Below are 20,947 nucleotides of genomic sequence, written 5' to 3'. Positions count from 1 at the left end.
TTTTGTGTTTTATTTTTAGTTTTTACCTGCTTTACTTTTTTGTATTGAGTTTTTTTTTTAAATACACTTTACAAAAAAATTAAAAAAAAAGAGGGAATTCATTACGCACATTGTGCTACTTTTATTATACTTGATTTGGATTTGGATTTTCTACTGTGGACACTATTCAGGCGGCTTTTTTTTTATACTTGCTGTATTGGTTGCTTAATAAAGGATCATAATCAAATTGTTTTTGTTCCTCTGGTAGACAGGTTAATTAAATTCTTTTTAAAAAAATAGTTTAAATAATAAATGACTATATTAAAAGTAATTTATAAATAAGTTATTTTGTATTTAGATTTTTAGTTTTAACACTTTGTTTGGATGGAAGATGAAAAATGAGAAAAAAGAAAATAGAAGGAAAGAAAATAAAAAGAAAGAAAATGAGAGAAAAAATTAATTTTTTTTTATGTTATTTGGATGAAGAGAAAATGAGTGAAAAAAATAGAAAAAAAAAATCATAACCAAATAAAATTACGTTAATATCCTTCATTTTTCTTTTGCTTTTAATGTTAACACCATAGATAAATTGGTAATTTGTCTATCATTTTAGAATTGTCATCCATTTTCATTGCAAGTTTGGAAGGAAAATTTGGGGATGGGTCCCACGCCACTCTTTTTCCTTTCCTTCCAATTTCCATTCTCATCCAATCAATGGAAAATGAAGTTCTCCATCTGTTTTCCTTCCTTGCATTTTCTTTTCTTTTGATTTCTATTGATCCAAATAGTACGTAAAAATGCTTATTTTATAAAAATGTGATAAAAAGTAATAGTATTATAAGAAAAGTCATTTGTTTTAATTTCTCTATAAACTCCTAAATAACTTCTTAGAAAATTACAATTTAATTTTAAAAATTACACTAGACATTAATACTACTACTTTTTATAAGTTAAAAGCTCAAAAAATTGCTTTTAAAACTTTTCAAATAGACCATTAATCAGTCAGCTTGTGGAGTTGCAGGTTCCACGCTCCATTCCTTCCATTCATTAATTCATTCATTTTTTTTTTATTTCCAAAAATAATCACAAGTGGTGAAAGCTAAGGTTCATAGGTTTTTTAATAAAAATTGCTATTGCATAATATACATATACATTACAAGAAGTTCAAAGTATGTATGATAAGTATAATTAAGTTAACAAATTATAAAAAAAATAAAGTAATAATTTATCATATGCTCTTGTAACACATTAATTAAAATCTTAATAAAGTCACAAAAAAAAAATTAAACTCTTAATAATATCTGCTCCTTGAACATATTATAAATAAGTGGAGATTTATAACGACAGATAATTATCGAATGGAGGAGTGTTAGGGACCAACAACTTTTGTGATTTGTAGCTATCAAGTAATCATCAATGATGTTTTTAATGGTGTGAAATTTCATCCAATAGTGTGGGATTACTCATTTTTCTTTTGTTGGTTACATACTGGCCAGAATTTAATAAAGTTGCTGGCCTCCTAAATTTTTCCTTATCGAATGAATAAGGATCGAATCTTGCATAGGATGCGGTCAGCAACAAATATTATGTATTCTACTTATTATCGAGAAGATCAATATGACATTAATTATTTTTATTAATTTTTCGTATAAAATATGTATATTATATGATTATGTCCATATTAATTATTAGAAAATCCTTAAAACACCAGCCAACGAGTTATAATTCAAATGACATAATCTCTCCATACTCATCCCGAAGTCGCGGATTCGAGTCTCATTCCACAATCATAGTAGTGTTTAATAACGATAGATGAATGTAATATTCATGTCCAACAAGCAAAGAAACATAAGTGATATATTCTTGACACAATTTCTCACTTGAGATGTTTAGCAAACCAGTCCAAAACGAACTGATGAGCCTCCTCAGCATCCTTCACTGCTTTTGAATCTTGAGGATCATACCTCACAGTCCAACCATGTGCCACATTTGGAACTACCTTAACATAACTGTCAACCTGCACCAAACCAATAAAATCAGGTTCATCAATCATCACATGTCTCACTGGTTGACAACAAATTGAAGGAAAGGAAATCATATCTGACCCAAGGTTTAGCCTTCAGGACTTCTTCAAACTTCTTTATAAGTTCTGGAGGGGAAATTTGATCTATTTCAGCTCCAAGAATGCCAATTGGAATATCAACAGCTGAAAAGGTAACAAGGCCATGATTAAGTGAAAGAGTTAGAATTGAGAAGAATCTGTCTGCCATTACAATATTGGAAATACATACCACTGATATCTTCAACAGTGACAAATGATGGATGTAACAGCACAGCAACTTGGATAAGTTTAGGTTTTGCAAGTTCAACCACAACCTTAGCTGAGAGAAAGAAGAGAACATATAGTGTGAGTTCAGTGTTAACTTAGCTGTGTCGATAGCTTTAAATCCAACCACCAATAAGGATCATAATAAGAGGCACTCACCACCCCAACAAAAACCAACTGCACCAATAGCAGAGATACCTTTACTTTTTAAGGCTTCAACAACGGGTTTTGCATCTTCAAAACCTTTATCCTAATACATAATAGAATAGCTAAGCATCAAAGGTGTCACAACTTGGGTATATATAGCCGATCTGAGATACTTAGCATTAAGACTATGAACCAGCCATAACAGTGGTACTATGGCAAGCCAATTTCAAGTTATAATAAGATTAAGTAACTAAGTAATAGTGTAATACTCAGTCACATATCCTCCAAAATCAGAGTTATCTAAGTTCAAATTTGAATTAAATGATGATACTAATAATACAAACTTTTCTTCAATAAAGAAAGTTATGAACAAAGAAATAATGTTAAATCATTGAAAAGAACTAACCGTTCCATGATCTTTTAGCCACTCTTCTATAGGTGTGTTAGTATTCCGAGGATCATAGGGTTCACCATAAAAGAAGTCCGGAACAACCACATAGTAACCAGAAGCCGCAATCTTGTCTGCAAGCTTCCTAAACAACAAAAGATGAACAATGTTATTTATTTAGGACAGGAACACATTGAGATGGAAACAGAGATAATTGACAATAAGAGCAGATCGAATCAGATTAGCCTCCTGCTTCTATTGGTGGTATAATTTATCAAAACCTTCAGAAATTTTAAGTGAAAGGATAAACAACCACTACCACTGTACCAAAAACCAATTGATTATATAATGTGTGAAGAATATTACAATCTAACATAACATGTACAGCATATCTTTCACAAACCATGGATCTATACTATTATGCCAATCTGTCGATTTTTGTTTTAAAAGGACAAGTAGTGTGAATATCAAGTTATCAACATAGTATCCTTCCTTATGATCAACATGGTTTATTACTTTGAATTTGTCAAAGCAAATCCATAAACAATAATTTAATTTCTTGAATCATTCTATTAAAAGTTAGTAAATTAGCTTCATAAAACAAACATGAGAAGTGGCCATACCTTAGATTTGGTGCTTCATACCCTGAAAGACAAATGAAACATTTGAAGTGAGTGTAGAATTTATACATATAAAATGTTTAACACCAGCAATAAATTTATGCTACATAGCCTGAAAGACAAATTGGTTTATTAACGTATTATGCTGTGAACTCAATGTCACAATGAGAAACCTCAGACCGAAATATTTCTTCAGAACTTTCAAATCGAAGAGTTTATAAAGAACTAATTAGTGACTTGGGCAACCCTGCATAGTCAAACCCTTAAAGAAACTGATTTTTAAACTAAATTCCACAAAGTCTATGGGGGGTTATAAAGTTACACATATTCATAATGATTTAAAGACAAGCATATGATGAAATCCAACCACACCCAAAAAGTCAACGCACTCAAAAATGCATAGATGGAAAGTGAAAGGATGTGATGGTAGGAAGCACGAACCAAAAACATCGGAGATGAGAAGAACTGCGAGGTTGGAGTGAGAAGAGCCGGTGAGATAGGAATCAAGACCAGCAAACTTTTCAACATGGCCTATTCCTGCATTTGGGTTCAGGGTAGGAGGGTTTGAGCAGCACTCTGCACCTGCCATTTTTTTTTTCTCTCTTTATTTTAGTTTGATTTTGTGTTGAGTAGTAAACTAAGTAGTTCACTATCTATATATATTGTCACCACCACCAACCAAAATCACCATTAATCGGTACCTAACACTACTAGTAGTAGATTATCAGCAGCAGTAGTAGTAGACAAAACACACATGGTTTTTATCCATAGCACTTAAAAGTTATAAATTGGTTGCTTCTCTCAACTTTCAACCTTATGTTTGATGAGTAAAAGTGAAAAACATTTAATGGATATTTAATAGGAAGAATAAAATGACAAATAAGTCTTTTTGAAAATTTATATTTTAGATAAATTAATTTTTAAAAAAATATTAATAAAATTTTTTAATATAATAAATATAGATATATTATTTTTAAATTAATTTTTATAATTAAAATAAAAAGTCTTAATTTAAACTAATTTATTTAGATTTATTATTTTAAAAAAATTATTAATATTTTTTTAAATTAATTTATCTAAAATATAAATTTTTAGAAATTTATTTATTATTATTTTTTTTAAATTTTTAAATTTGCATGTGCATTATTGTACGTGTACGGACTCCTTACCATTTAATTTCCATAAATGTTATTGGTTTTTTGAAAAGTCAGTTCTGCCAGTATTTTGAATTCTTAATATTGCCGATATCGAAGGATAGGAATGGAACTTGTTTGTTTTGAAAGGTCATTTATTTTATGTGTCTCTGCAGTATTAAAAAAATTATTTTTTATTCTAGAACAGAATCACAGAAATATATTTTATTTTTTATTTTTTTATTATTTTTATTAATTTTTTATTATTATATTTTTCTTCTTAAAAAATTAAAAATTTTAAATAAAAAAATTAAATTTTTATAATTTATTTTATTTTATTATCAAATACAATATAAAAATACTAAATTTTATATTTCTGTTTAGTGTCTTTGTCAATACAACCTTACAGAACAACAACATAATTATTTTATATTTATCAAAACAAAAAATTTAAAATATTTTATTTCACTAGTTATAATCTTAACGTATGTTTCTAACATATGTATTAGCTAAATTCTTTGTAAAGAATATAAAAAATGACTAATTTTCAATTCTATTTTACTTTCCAATTGTTGAGTAGTCGCACTCAATCAAATAGTTGACTAGTTATTGCTCAAAATATCTACTTCTTTTTCAAAATAAATGTATGTTGTTTTTTAAAATTCATGCGGTGTGAATCTAGACAAGGGTATTGTCTAAATAGGTTAATTTTTTTAATGAACTTAAAATAGTAGAAAAAATATTTTGAAAAAGAATAAAGTAATGTTATGTGATTGCACATTTACACCATTTTTAGCTGAATTGAACCAATGTAACAATGATACAATTGGTGGGTAAAATAAATCCACTAGATTATAAGAGAGAGGGATTATCTAGTATTTTTTATACAAAATAACATATATAAATATATACAGTTTATCATAATATAAAAATAATACATGATTAGTTATTGTATAAATTATTTTATATGATTGTACATAAAAAATATATATACCATTATATTTTTTATAACAATATATAAAGTCAATACTGAGAGTTGACCATAATTTTGGTGTCCAATTTCTTTGGACTATATTAACCCTACAATAAACTATTTCATAAATCAAATTATAAGGACAAAATAGACATAAATTTTTTTTTGAAAAATCCAATAACTTTCCACTAAAATGAAAACAGTTTTGTTACTTCTATAACTATAATAACACATGCCTTTTTAATTTATTCCCAACTTTTGACTATAACAATATATAAATCCAATACAGAGAGTTGACCATAACTTTGGTGTCCAATTTTTTTGGACTATATTAACCTTACAATAAACTATTTCATAAAGCAAATTATAAGGACAAAATAGACATAAATTTTTTTTGAAAAATCCAATAACTTCCTACTAAAATGAAAACAGTTTTGTTACTTCTATAACTATAATAGCACATCTTCCATTGCCTCCATCCACTGCAGTTTGGTTTTTACTTTTCTATATTTTTCTTTCTGTTCTGTTATTCTCCTTTTTTCAACACTCTCGCCTCCATCCTCTTCCATTGTCTTTCTGTAGTTGCAAATTTCCTTCGATTTGGCAGTTATTACTTTTACTTGTAACATTCACTTATATCTCTTCTTCTCTTTAATTTACTTATCTAATCTGTATTTTCAGTCATTTCTCTGCCTTTTTAATTTATTCCCAACTTTTGACATATGAAAATAGTACTATATCTCCTTTTGTTTTTATCAATTTAATGTAAAAAGAAATAATTTGTTTAGTCTTATCAATTTGATGCAGAAAGAAAATCATTTCTTTTTATTTGATATCTGTTTTTATATTTTTTTATATGCCTTTGACTATCAATGAATGAAAATTTCATAAATATTTTGTTATTTTTTTTAATTGCTTTGCAATAATCTTTTTTTAATTTTCTAAAATATTGATTATGTAGAGTATTATATTCAAAATTTGAATACATAAATATTTACTTTGAAACTAAATTAAATTATTAATTTTGTCTACTACAATATTATTTATTTTGTATATTGGCTAAGTTATTTGATTGGCATATATATAGGACGCAAGAAAGTTCACACTTATCAAAGATTTGTTCAAAACATTAATATGTTAATTTCCTAAACTATCTAAGTACTGGATTTGATATTTAGTTATATAGAGTAGTATGTTTGACATTTATTAATTTCCTAAATTGTATTTCAAGAAAATTAATTAATTTAATATTATTCATTTGTCACATAATTAACATATAAAAGATAAAAAAAACCTACACCTACCAATGGTAGAATGAAAAATTCTCACACATATTTTGTTAATTTCTTTTTTTTTTATTTGTAATCTATTTTACATTGGATAATATTATTTTTTATTGATTATTAGTTCGACAGATAACACAATAAATGTAGTAATATAAGAACTTTGTTAATTGATTTTTCAAATAATCTGGCGACCTAAGATAAAAATTTTGTTAATTGATTTTATTAATCTCTTTTTTATTTTTAATCTATTTTACATTTGATGATATTATTTTTTATTAATTATTAGATTGACATATAACATTTAAATGTAATAAGATAAGAACTATGTTATGATTATTTTCTTCTCTTTATTTTTCTATCTCATGAGCCATGTAAGTTTTAATTTATTATTTTTCTATATATATATATATATATATATATATATATATTCTATTTTTTAACTATTTTATTTTATTAGGTTTTTTAATTTATTTTATTATATTATTCTTTTACTTTGAAAATTTTAAGGCCTAATGATCTTTCGTTTAAACGATTCGAATTATATGATCAATAAGTAGTTCAAGAGAATATAGGTTTAAATTTTAGTAATTTATTAAGTTTAATTATTATGTAAAAAGTTAAAAATATTCTGAACTTAAAAAACTATTTAATAATAAAATTGAGTTTGTTCAAAATCGTAGAGAGAGACAGAGAGAAAGGAAAAGTTAAAATTTTTTAATTAATTATAAAAATTCACCACCATCAAAACTATTAAATTTGAGTATATTATGTGAGAATTAATAAGAAGCATACTAAAACCATAAATCTAAAAATTTTCTATCTCTCTTTATATAGTGTTTCACTTTAAGTAACTATTTTAAATGGATAGTATTCAAATGACAAGCAAAATAATAAAAAGATTTGCTTTAGATTATAAAAATTAATCTCATCCTTATAATACAGTGGCATTATTTCAAAACATGTAAAATAAAATAATAAAATACACTTTAATTAATATGCACAATAAAATAAATGTGAAACTTAAATAGTAGCAGTCAAACATGAATAGCAATGATTACCTTTTGTCCTAAGGTACTATATTAAATTGCAACTTAATTTTTAATTATTAATTAAAAAACATACAATTATGTATTATTTTTTATTATTTTAGTTAAAAATAACATATTTTGAGATTATTTTTTTGGGATTACTGACATCAAATTTTGATAATTTGAAAAGAAAATTTAAATGCTTTATGTCTTACTTCTTTTAACAAAACTTCAACAACTCATAAAAATTAATAGAATAGATGATTATAAATCAAAGTGATAGACAAGATTAAAAGTTGCGATAATAATACTTGGTGATAATTAATTACGGTCGGGTTAAGAGAAGGTGGAAGGAGAAGAAAAAAAAGAAAAAGAAGAACAAGGTAATATAATAATGACGATGAGACAATTACAAGTATGTGTATAGAGAATAATAGTAGGAGAAAGAATATTGTTTGATATAGTAAGGGGATATAATAAAAATATAAATTAATAATTTTAAAAAATAACAAAGTTAAAGATAATTTATAAGATTAAATATAAAATAAAAAAATTAAAATATTTTTTATCAATTAGAATTATACACGAAGATAAATAGTGTTTTAAATATAAATTTTTATCTTAGCTTCAAATTAAATACTATTAAAAATAAATAACTAAACTTAATAAATAGTAAATTTGTAAAAAATATTTCTAAATTTTAATTTTGATTATGTTACACATAATAACAACATAATAAATTTGTTTAATATCTTATTTAATTTAAATTTATAAATTTATACATTCTAAAAGTTAATTTGATAATTTGGGTAAAAATTTTAAATGCTTTATGTCTTACTTCTTTTAACGAAATTTCAACAACTCATAAATGTTAACAGAATAGATGATTATAAATCAAAGTAATAGACAAGATTAAAAGTTGCGATAATAATACTTGGTGATAATTAATTACGATCGGGTGACAAGAAGGTGGAAGGAGAAGGAAAAAATGAGAAAAGAGAACAAAAAAATATAATAATGGCGATGAGACAATGACAAGTATGTGTTTAGAGAATAATAGTAAGAGAAAGAATAGTGTTTAATATAGTAAGAGGATATAATAAAAATATAAATTAATAATTTTAAAAAATTAATGAAATTAAAGAAAATTTAAAAAATTAAATATAAAATTAAAAAGAAAAATAAAATATTTTTTAACAATTGAAATTATGTATGAAGATAAAGAGTCTTTTGAATATAAATTTTTATCTCGACCTCAAATTAACTACAATTAAAAATAAATAATTAAACTTAATAACGTTTATAAATAGTTAATTTGTAACTAATATTTTTAAATTTTTATTTTGATTTTGTTACGCATAATTTTTAACTAATAATCTTGAAATGTTTATATAGTTATTTATATGATCAATAAATCTGACAATTTTTCAAGAATTGAGAAGTTATCGATAAGGAGATATATGATGAATTATGAATGATTTTTATACTCTCCTATTTTGCTTATTAATTATTCTTAGAGTTTGATATTTAAAAAAAAAAAAGCATTCTCATTACTTCTATTTTTTACTATTTATAAAAAAATGAAGGCTTTCTCATATTTAGATCCATATTTTGACCTACCACTAGAAAAAGATAAAGACAAATATGAATATCCATGATATTTATGTAGACATTATCTTTTATAAATAATTAATATGTATTTTAGTTTATATATACTCTTTTTGAATCAGGATAATGTTATTATCATTATTTTTTAAATTATATTTTTTCTGATAATATATATATACCTCTTTATTGTGAGTTTTTATAATTTAACATTTTAAAGATTTTTTATAGTAATTTTAATTTTAATAAAATATGATATAAATAAGATCACATCAATATTAAAATAAAAAATACTTATCTAATAAATTTAAAGAGTAAATGATATATTAACAAAAAAAGTAAAATTAATTTCTTAAAAACAATAGAAAAGCGGCTGAACAGTCACGATAGTGCCTGTTGAGCCGCTAGTAAATATAATAGGAATATAAAATGGATTGATGTCAAATTTTTTTCCAAAACATCTTTCTTTATTTATATAAAATATATTTTTTTTATTTTCAGTACTTGAATCCAAACCCTCTCAATTAAATTGAGTTACTTACTATTTCAATTAGTTTTATTTTTATTAATTTTATACACAACAAACAAAAGAGTGAATTACTAGTATATAAACTTATCACAGATAATTCAGTAAAAATTTTATTATTCATGGTAATTTTTTTAAAAAACATATTATGGGAAAAAACAAAAGAAATGAAAATGAAAGGGTAGCTGGGTAGGGTAGGGTAACAAATTGGAAGAAATGAGAGGCTCAGAAAGGTAAACGTCGTCGTATTAGGTGATGAGCAGAGGAGAACAAAAAAGTATAAAGATGGATGAAAAGGAACAAAACTGAAAGTAGCAATCATAGTTCACAGATTATAGGTAGTGTTCTGTTCCTATTCCATTCCATGCCTAGTAGCTAGTACCCTTCCTTCGCGTTAGTTACGGTCATACAGATATAAGGGTTTTTGTAGGGTTTACCCTCATATTATCCTTTCTTTTCTTCTCTTCTCTTCAACAATGGGGTCTTTGGATAACGTAGCCGACAAACCAACAAAACAGGAACAAGAACAAGAACAGGAACAGGAACCCATACTGAAGGAACAAACGCAGCGGTTTTGTATGTTCCCCATTCGGTACAAGCAACTCTGGGAGATGTATAAGAAGGCCGAAGCCAGTTTCTGGACCGGTCCGTACACTTTCTTCACCTTCTATTCCACTTCTTAACTTCATTTTCTTTGTTTTCCCTGCAATTCTTGTAGTAATGATTTCTCTCTTTGAACTTTTTTATTTCCCGTACACCGGTGATTGTAGTCTGGAAACTTTTACACATGGTGAATGGGGCTTATATTCTTACAAATTAGAGTAATCTCATTTCTTGCCTTGATTAATTTTGCGTTTACCTTTGGGACCAACAATACATGAGTAATTAGGTATTTTACATCGGCAAGAAGTTATCAATTTTCACATTTCACAACCAAATGGTCATCCAAAAGAATAAATATGATTGATTTATTATGCAATATGTTTCATACTATCTCCGGAATATGGTGTCTTCTTACATAGCTTGTAAATAATTTGACAGCCGAAGAGGTTGATCTGTCCTATGACGTGCAACATTGGGAAACTTTGTCGGATTCTGAGAAGCACTTCATAACTCATGTCCTAGCTTTTTTCGCTGCATCTGATGGAATTGTATTGGAGAATTTGGCCGCAAGGTTTCTGAATGATGTTCAGATTCCAGAGGTAATATTTTAAGTTTGTTGGATGGACTCTGCCCTTGAAGTTATGAAGAAGTTCTTGTTTGTGAATTGTGATTATCTGTTCAAATACTACTTTATGCTTTAGTTCTGATACTACTTTTTATGTAACATAACTTTTTCTTTCAATTTTTCATTTAATGTTCTTTGTTACGAAGGCTTTTTCGTTTATGTTTTTTCTTCTGAGAAACAAGAGGTAAGTAATGTCTTTTAACTATTTGTTCCTTGAATTATGATTCTCTTTTTTCTTTTGCTGCTGCCACTTCATTAGCATTTAACCATAAGAATATAATTATTGGCAGGCTCGGGCATTCTATGGGTTTCAAATAGCAATGGAAAATATTCATTCTGGTATAGATATGTACTTGATGTCTTCTTTTCTTCCTTAACATAATATCTACTTTCTGCCTGATATGAGGTTTGTTTTCACAGAGATGTACAGCTTGCTGTTGGAGACATATATTAAAGATTCAAAAGAGAAGCATAGACTATTCAATGCAATTGAAAATCTTCCTTGTGTTGCAAGGAAAGCAGCATGGGCAGTAAATTGGATTCATAGGTGATTTTTTATTTTCTTTGGTATTATTCATCATAGGTGAAAGTTAATCTAATTGCACTCTGAATAACATGACTGATACGGCTGTTAAGAGAATGAACCTGTTAAAACCGGGCCATGTCTAGAAAATTTGATTGGTCAATTGGTGAGCCTGTCAGGCCCAAATAGTGATTAAAGCCAGGTTTGTCAGACATGGTTGGTGCATTTGGGCCATTTCTTTTTTGCTGGTCTACTATACCATTGCCATTCATTGAGCCAGCAGAGGCTGGCCCGCACAACAAAAGGATGGGTCATGAATGTTTGAGCCAGAATAATTTCCTGGATTTTAGTCAACTTTCCTGCTTTTAGTTTTAAATTGAAAGATAAAAAAGAAATAGGAAAGGAAAGAATATAGTACTTCTTGTGCAGAATTGTTTGTTGTTAATGTCTTAATAGTCTTAGTAACTTCGGTACTTCTGTTATGTATTGTAGTTATGTGATCTTTGTTAGTTTTTTCTGTCTCTTCTAAGGGAACATAGAAATTGCTTTCTCCTAACTTGTTGCAATGCATGTGCCACAGTTCTCATTCATTTGCAGAGAGACTTGTTGCTTTTGCATGTGTTGAAGGGATATTTTTCTCTGGAAGGTAGTCACCTCAAGAAAAAGAAAAACTAATCAAGCTTCTTTAATGTGATTTATAATGGTCTTGTCCTACATTTCGCCTAATTTTTTTTTTCCGCTCTCTGGTTTTGCTTTCAGCTTCTGTGCTATATTCTGGCTTAAAAAGAGAGGATTAATGCCAGGTTTGACATTTTCAAATGAGCTAATATCTAGAGATGAGGGGCTTCATTGTGACTTTGCTTGCCTTCTGTACAGGTAATGCTGACTTTCTTCATTGATATTTCTATATAGAACAATGTATGTTATCTATTACTAGAATACATTTGATTTGGAGGATTGATAAGGCATTGGTGGGACATTGATTAGTCTGTTGACTTCAATTTTCTGCAGTTTGTTACGGAAGCAGCTAGATTCTGAAAAGGTTCATAAGCTTGTAGATGATGCTGTTGAAATCGAAACCGAGTTTGTGTGCGATGCCCTGCCTTGTGCATTGATTGGAATGAACTCAGAGCTCATGAGTCAGTACATAAAATTTGTTGCAGACAGGCTATTGGTATGATATACTAAAGTTTCAGTTTCACTTTGACTGGGTAAGATGGGAAGGGAAGTTGATTCTCTCCCCCACTTCCCTGTCCTAAGGTGGTTAATCGCTTTTCTTTTTGCCGTTTCAGGTTGCCTTGGGGTACGAGAAAAAGTACAATGTGGACAATCCCTTTGATTGGATGGAGTTTATTTCCCTGCAGTGAGTATTTAGTAGATATGGTTTCTTAATTCTTGCACTACTATTGCTTTAAGCTTTCCAGCTTTTCTTGGTTGATTGAGATGTTTATCTTAATTTTTTCACTTGATCGTGCAGAGGAAAGACTAACTTCTTTGAGAGAAGAGTGGGTGATTATCAGAAGGCATCTGTAATGTCAAGCCTCCAAGATAGTGGGAAGAACTTTGTTTTCAAGCTTGACGAGGACTTCTAATCATGCTTGTTCTGTTACTGCTTCAATTAGTAGGAAGATGTTGAATTGGGCATCAGAATTTTTTGTCGTTTTTTGAGCAACATTTTAGTCCACACATGCAAATTGTTCCTAGCGAGCTAGTTGGTAGGTCTACCTTAAATCAGGTCACTTGTATAATATGTTTAGTTCTATTGTTCAATGGAATGTAATATTTCTAGTGGTTGCAAACACGGCCATGAATACAGATATTCCTGGCTTCCATTGTTAACATGACTCTCTTAACTGGGAACGACAAATATACAAATTACTTTTTAGGATTTTATTAGATTTGTTTTTTTCTCTATAATTTTCTGGAAATGATCGGAGTTTATTGCATGTACACCAGAATAGCAGTTAGAATTTGATGTATATAGTTCTTTTGTCTATAAATAATACTTTTCTTTTGATAGTATTGTCTTCTAGTTTACCTATATAAAAATTAACTTGTATATTAAAAAGTAGTTATTAATTAGTCATTCTCATTATACATATTTGATATTTTATAAAAAAAAATTATTATACTATTATAAACAAATTTTGTTATCACAGATTTGATTATTTTAATATAAAAATAATATATATATATATATATATATATATATATATATATATATATATAAACTATTTCCTGTTAAAACAACTTATACAATTAATTTATTCATAACGAAAGTGCATCTTAATGCTTACTTGTAGGAGCAGAATTGCGATCACACAAAAGAAAAGCGATAAACTACAAACATTAAGCTAAGTTGTTTAACAAATTAACACTAGTTTGACTAATCTAATTGGTATTTAAAGAAGTATTAGGAAGGCCTAACTATTGATGAAAGTAGAGTTGGTGGCGTGATTCACTGATTCCAAGCGAATGTGCAAAATTGTAAATGACGACCATCAAAGAAACCACTTGCCAATGGTGGGGGCTTTTCTCCACAAACAAGCACAGACCAAGTCGATTTATTTCTCAATTCTTATTTCTTATGATTAGCATTACCGAGTGTACAAAGTTATTATTATCCCACTTCAGATAACGACGTTAGTGTTCATGAAAACAATCCTACAGAAATATTTTAATTTTGTAATGTAATTATGTGGTTCACAGCTCACTTATTACTGGATATAGCACAACATCTATGTTTGATTGCACTAGGGGTAGAACCATATCATGTAACTGTTTGCTTGATCAAACAGTAGTGAAGCACATGGCATAGGAATCAATTAAAAGGCACTTGTACTTTACCTACCACCAATTCAATCATAAGCCGCATACACAGAGAAGGGGGATGAAGATTGGGGAGATGCTTCAAGTTCCGATAGTGGAACAAAAGGCAGGCAAAAATGTGGGACCCACGTGACCTGAGTGAGTAGTGCTATATAGTGCTGCAGTCATCATCTCTACCTAACCCAACAAACATGGTTCGTTGCAAAATGTCATCGCCTCAAAAGTTCAACCACCCTGCTATATATACCTCTGCAAATTCCTTATGATAGTACACTTGGGTTGACAGTGTTAAGTGGGCCCCACGCAAATACTCCTCGGCCTCCATCTACAGTGTGGAGATCCAATCGCTTTGAATCTTACTCTCTGTCCTTATCCCCAAACCACGATTCTTTCTCTCCTCATTGGAAGGCCAAAGTAGTAATTTAATTCCACGGGGAAGCTGACTTTTCTTTTGTTTCTAGTACATGAACACTCATATGAAACAACCGATCCACACACTAAAAGTGAATCTTGGAACCTTACATAGTAATAATAGTAGCAATTATACTACTGAATGGGCAAAGGATGGAGGTTTGCGGAGGAATGAGGCCGTGGGGAGAGGTGGTGGTGGAGGTGACGAAGGCGGCGCAGAAAAAGGAGACCGATGCGGTGCTGTGGGCGGTTGAGGTGTATTCAAATCTGAAGGCGGCTGGAGAGTCCCTCCCCTCCTTGGAGCTGGCGGAGGTGCTAGTCTCCTACATATGCTGGGACAACAATGTTCCAATTCTCTGGAAGTTTCTAGAAAAAGCCCTTCTTCTCAACTTCGTTCCACCGATTTTCCTTCTCTCTCTTCTATCTCTCAGGTTTCTCTCTTATTGTGTGTATCTGATATTCTGATATAATATGACCATCTCATGTAAATTATTGATTGATTTATCGGTGTTTTTGCAGGGTTATTCCATGTAGACGCTCTCAACCTGCCGCCTATAGACTCTACTTGGAACTTCTCAGAAGACATGCTTTTCAACTTAAATCTCACATTAACACACCGAATTATCCAAAGTAACCAACCTTCCTTTTTTTTTTTTTTTCATATGTCTTCTTCATGTCTTTGTTTAGTTAGTTATGTATAATTAATGATAGGATCTGTTATGGCGTTTGGTGATGTATTAGTTTATGTACCTCTCTCTTTCTGATTTGGGCAGGATCATGAAATCTATTGATGATGTTCTTCATCTTTCGCAAATATTTGGAACTTCACAAAGTGAGCCTGGAGTTCTCGTGGTTGAATTAGTTTTCTCGATTGTTTGGCAGCTGCTTGATGCATCGTTGGATGACGAGGGATTGCTGGAACTCACTCCTGAAAAGAAGTCCAGATGGGGAGCACTGTACCAAGAAATGGAATGGCATGAAAATTATAGCACTAAGAAGACTGAGTTTCATGAACAGTTGCAAAATGCAAATACTCTTGCGGCTGTTGAGATTATTGGGAAATTTATGCAGGACAAAGTATCTTCAAGGATTCTTTGCTTGGCTCGTCGTAACTTGTGAGTGTTTGTCCCTGTTATATTGGCTTTCCTCAACGTATGTAGTTCATGAATTTCCACTGCTCTTGTTTATTATCCTTTATGAAACTATTTCAGTGAAGACTAGAATTTCTGGCTCTTCTGAAGTCGTATCAGCTCAACAACATCTTTCTGCTAATTTTTTCAGGCCTGCACACTGGTTTAGCTTTGTTCAGCGTCTGCAGCTCCTGGCAGCAAATTCATCAGCATTGAGGAATTCAGGAACTTTGAGTCCTGAAGCATTTTTGCAATTGACTTCAGATAAGTATATGGTGTTGACTAGAGAATGCAAAACAAGTTCACAGCAAAAGTTCCATGCAGTCATGGGTTTTGAATATCTTTCTTCCTCTGCTTCACTCTGCCATGGTGCTAGTCATTCTGCTATTTGGATTCCTCTTGATCTGGTACTGGAAGATGCCATGGATGGCTATCAAGTTAGCACAACAAGTGGTATCGAAATAATTAGTGGTATGACTGGGTTTGACCATGGAAATATGATTGAATTGTCAGATGCCATCTCTTTTACTTTTAAACAGGTACTTACTAGATGAATGTATTCTTCGTAGGTTTGGTAAGGACACTACGAGCAATAAATGGCACGTCTTGGCATGACACATTTTTAGGTCTTTGGTTAGCAGCTCTTCGTCTTGTGCAGAGGGTAGAACTCCTCCTCTGGTAACCAGTTTGTTTATAACTGAAGTTTTGGGCTACTCCCTTTATGAGGTTTTTGTTTTTTTACATGATTCCAGGAAAGGGAGCCTATTGAGGGTCCTATGCCTCGTCTTGATACTCGCTTATGCATGCTCTTGGGTATTATACCTATTGTTATTGCTGATCTTATTGAGGAGGAGGAAAGGACACCAGTTGATGAAACAGAGACTGGACCTACCGATCAATGGAAAGAGGAAAGGGTACCTGGAAAGTGTCGCAATGATTTAGTATCAAGTCTACAGGTTTTAAGCAATTATCATAGCTTGCTCACTCCACCTCAATCTGTTGTTGCTTATGCTAACCAAGCTGCTGCAAAAGCAATGCTATTTGTTTCTGGAATCACACCAGGAAGTGCATATTTTGATTGCCTTGGGATGAAGGAGATGCCTATTGACTGTTGTAAGAGATATTTGCTTTCAGTATCAATCAGGAAAAGGAATATTATGTCCGGATCTTAGATAAAGTTTTTAACAATGTTCTCTTTTTCAGCTGGAAACATGCATCATCTGATAGTTGAGGCATGCATTGCTCGCGGCCTACTCGACACATCTGCATATTTATGGCCAGGTTATGTGAATGGACGAATCAATCAATTGCCTCAGTGCATGCAAGCTCAAGTACCTGGGTGGGCATCATTTATGAAGGGAGCACCTCTTACCTCAGTGATGGCAAATGCTCTGGTTTCAAGTCCTGCTTCAAGGTAATATACGCATTCTGCTTCATATTTAGGTGTTCGTTAGTGGTTAGCTTTTAGTTTTTTTTTTTTTTTTTTTTTTCCACACAAAAATCATGGCCTGGTCTTCAGTTGCTCTTTGCCTCTTTCTCTTTCCTGAAGCCAGGTATGTCAGATGCTCTTATTTGTAAATTTACCAAAAAGGTAAAGCAACTGAAATTACGCTACTGGATTTGATGGAAGCTTAGCAGAATTGGAGAAAATATTCAAAGTTGCAACCGGAGGATCAGAAGATGAAAAGATATTTGCTGCTTCCATTCTTTGCGGGGCATCACTAATTCGGGGATGGAATATACAGGTATTAAAGTTGAAGACTACTTAACTATTCTACTAGCATTTAATATTTTATTTTATTTTTATGTAATCCTCTTCAACGCAATTAGCTCTCTATTTCATGCAGGAACACACTGTTCAGTTTATCATCAGGTTATTATCTCCATCAAAGCCAGCTGAGAACACTGAAGGATATAATCATTTGATTAATTATGCTCGGCTGATAAACGTAGTAATAGTTGGAATTGCACCTGTTGATTGTGTTCAAATATTTTCACTACATGGCTTGGTAAGTTGAATTTATATTCCGCAATGAAAGATTTTATGAAATTATATTGATTTGAACTAATGCAATGTGCAAATCACCAATCAGGTTCCAACGCTTGCATGTTCCTTGATGCCAATCTGTGAAGTTTTTGGGTCTTGTGTCCCTAATGTCTCATGGAAACTAACATCAGGGGAAGAAATATCTGCTCATGCTGTGTTTTCCAATGCATTCATTCTTCTTTTGAGACTGTGGAGGTTTGATCGTCCTCCTCTTGAACATGGAATTGGAGATGTACCAACTGTTGGTTCTCAATTAACTCCTGAATACCTATTATTGGTACGAAACTCCCACTTAATGTCGACCAGTAGTGTCCACAACGATAGAAATCGAATGAGACTGTCAACAATTGCAAGTTTATCATCACCAGATTCTGTATTTGTTGACTCTTTTCCTAAATTGAAAGCCTGGTATCGGCAGCATCAAGCGTGTATAGCTTCAACACTCTCGGGTCTTGTCCATGGAACCCCTTTTCATCAGATTGTTGAAGGGCTACTTAACATGATGACCAAAAAGATTAATAGAGGAAACCAGAATTCAATTACAATATCCGGAAGCAGTAGCTCTTCTGGACCTGGGAATGATGATGCCTCTTTAAGGCCAAAATTGCCTGCTTGGGATATTCTGGAAGCAATTCCCTTTGTAGTTGATGCCGCTCTCACTGCGTGTGCACATGGAAGACTATCTCCACGTGAGTTAGCAATAGGTATGTGTTTTAATCAAATAAATCCAAGGGAACACACCAAATACGTTTTAAAATATCTCTTCTATGTTACGGAAGATAATCTGTTTCCAAACCTTAAAAATTTGCCAAAACTCGTCAAAACTTCCCTATATTTGGCCTCTAAAATCAGATTAAGCAATATTCAAGTAGATGTTCCTTGATGCATGCAACAGTGTCATAGTAGCATAATGCTCTCCTTAATGTCAGGGCTTAAAGATTTAGCTGATTTTCTTCCTGCATCTCTGGCCTCCATAGTAAGTTACTTCTCTGCAGAAGTAACTCGTGGCGTTTGGAAACCAGTATTTATGAATGGAACAGATTGGCCAAGTCCTGCTGCAAATCTACTGATTGTTGAGGAAGAGATCAAGAAAATTGTAGCTGCAACTGGTGTTCATGTGCCAAGTCTAGCTCCAGGTTCACTCGTCTGATCCTAGTATATTCTAAATGCTTTCTCAAGATGCGAAGTACCAACATATTTTTAATTACAATCTGTATCAATACAATTCATATTTCATCCTTCTTGTGCTGATTAAATATATCCAATTGGTGTTTATGAAATGTATTCTTTATTCATGCTTGCAGGAGGAAGCTCTCCTGCCACGCTTCCACTGCCCTTGGCTGCCTTTGTGAGCCTTACTATTACCTACAAACTAGACAGAGCTGCGGAGCGTTTTCTTAATTTAGCTGGCCCAGCACTCGAGTCCCTTGCTGCAAGTTGTCCATGGCCTTGCATGCCAATTGTGGGTTCCTTGTGGACACAAAAGGCAAAACGTTGGACTGACTTCCTTATCTTCTCGGCATCAAGAACTGTTTTCCTCCACAACACTGACGCAGTTGTCCAACTCCTTAAAAGCTGCTTCACAGCTACCCTTGGTATGAACAGCTATCCTTTATCATCCAATGGTGGTGTTGGAGCTCTCCTTGGCCATGGATTTAAATCCCATTTATGTGGAGGGATTTGCCCTGTAGCTCCCGGGATTCTCTATCTACGTGTCTATCGATCAGTTAGAGATGTCGTGTTCCTGACTGAAGAGATTCTCTCAATCTTGATGCACTCGGTGAGGGAAATTGTATCCAGTGGCCTTCCAAGGGAAAAATTGGAAAAGTTGAAAGCAACCAAAGGTGGCACAAAATATGGACAGGTTTCACTTGCTGCATCGATGACCCAGGTGAAGCTTGCAGCTTCCCTAGCAGCTTCTCTAGTGTGGTTATCAGGAGGGTTAATGCTGGTTCAACTACTAATGAAAGAAACTCTTCCTTCATGGTTTATATCTGTTCACCGATCTCAGATGGAAGAGAAATCAGATGGAATGGTTGCAATGCTTGGTGGGTATGCACTTGCTTACTTTGCAGTACTTTGCGGGGCTTTTGCCTGGGGGGTTGATTCATCTTCATCTGCTTCAAAGCGACGTCCACACATATTAGGCATCCACATGGAGTTTCTGGCAAGTGCACTTGATGGTAAGATATCGCTCGGGTGTGATTCGGCTACTTGGCGAGCCTATGTGTCTGGGTTTGTGAGCCTGATGATCGGTTGCACGCCAATTTGGGTGCTAGAAGTGGATGTAGATGTGTTAAAGAGACTAAGCAATGGGCTGAGGCAACTGTATGAGGAAGAACTTGCTCTAGCCTTATTGGGTTGTGGTGGGATTGGGACAATGAGCATTGCAGCAGAGCTTATCATTGACAGTGAAATCTGAACTACTTATGTTGCCACTTTAGTGCCTCCTTGTATTATGTTAGCGTATTATTAAACAAGTTGTGCATATCTAAAATTTTGTTTTCAGAGCAGTGGTATTGTTGGAAAACATCGCCATTAGAATGGAAATTAAAATGGACGAGGATTTTAAGGTAAAGAAGAAAAGGAGGATCAGTTGTTTTCATATGGCATTGATGATGAACTTTCTACTAGTTAGCAGGGGCGTAACTACATACCACCTTAAACGCTATGACAACCTCGTATATGTAAGTAACTGGATTGTGACCTTCGATGTAACCTCTATCAGTTTTATTGAATAATTTGTAAGAGTAAACAACCATAAAAGT

The 20,947-nt window shown here is 31.6% G+C and overlaps 3 protein-coding genes across 3 annotated transcripts; 2 read left to right on the top strand and 1 right to left on the bottom strand.

Moving 5' to 3' along the window:
- Window positions 1-1,698: 1,698 nt before the first annotated feature.
- LOC112722988 (endo-1,3;1,4-beta-D-glucanase) lies at window positions 1,699-4,302 on the bottom strand. Its single transcript, XM_025774202.3, has 7 exons — window positions 3,902-4,302; window positions 3,464-3,485; window positions 2,859-2,985; window positions 2,465-2,555; window positions 2,271-2,360; window positions 2,085-2,185; window positions 1,699-1,996 (listed from the first exon to the last, which is right to left on the bottom strand). Exons 1-7 carry the CDS (start codon window positions 4,047-4,049, stop codon window positions 1,856-1,858), a joined length of 720 nt encoding a protein of 239 aa, XP_025629987.1. The 5' UTR covers window positions 4,050-4,302; the 3' UTR covers window positions 1,699-1,855.
- Window positions 4,303-10,215: 5,913 nt separating this feature from the next.
- On the top strand, window positions 10,216-13,655 carry LOC112722987 (ribonucleoside-diphosphate reductase small chain A). The gene is made up of 9 exons (XM_025774201.3): window positions 10,216-10,656; window positions 11,053-11,213; window positions 11,530-11,578; window positions 11,660-11,786; window positions 12,343-12,408; window positions 12,522-12,638; window positions 12,774-12,936; window positions 13,055-13,125; window positions 13,240-13,655. The coding sequence occupies exons 1-9, from the start codon at window positions 10,488-10,490 to the stop codon at window positions 13,352-13,354; spliced, it is 1,038 nt and encodes a 345-aa protein (XP_025629986.1). The 5' UTR covers window positions 10,216-10,487; the 3' UTR covers window positions 13,355-13,655.
- A 536-nt stretch (window positions 13,656-14,191) lies between these two features.
- Window positions 14,192-20,945, top strand: LOC112722986 (mediator of RNA polymerase II transcription subunit 33A). The gene is made up of 12 exons (XM_025774199.3): window positions 14,192-15,433; window positions 15,522-15,632; window positions 15,776-16,117; window positions 16,284-16,603; window positions 16,702-16,793; window positions 16,885-17,245; window positions 17,336-17,546; window positions 17,763-17,877; window positions 17,980-18,141; window positions 18,226-18,883; window positions 19,109-19,315; window positions 19,484-20,945. The coding sequence occupies exons 1-12, from the start codon at window positions 15,156-15,158 to the stop codon at window positions 20,599-20,601; spliced, it is 3,975 nt and encodes a 1,324-aa protein (XP_025629984.1). The 5' UTR covers window positions 14,192-15,155; the 3' UTR covers window positions 20,602-20,945.
- Window positions 20,946-20,947: the final 2 nt, after the last annotated feature.

The sequence above is a fragment of the Arachis hypogaea genome, chromosome 11 (genome assembly GCF_003086295.3).
Source record: "Arachis hypogaea cultivar Tifrunner chromosome 11, arahy.Tifrunner.gnm2.J5K5, whole genome shotgun sequence".
Lineage (NCBI taxonomy): Eukaryota > Viridiplantae > Streptophyta > Magnoliopsida > Fabales > Fabaceae > Arachis > Arachis hypogaea.
Note: the sequence above shows the minus strand (reverse complement) of the source record. Positions and strands in the feature narration are given on the sequence as shown.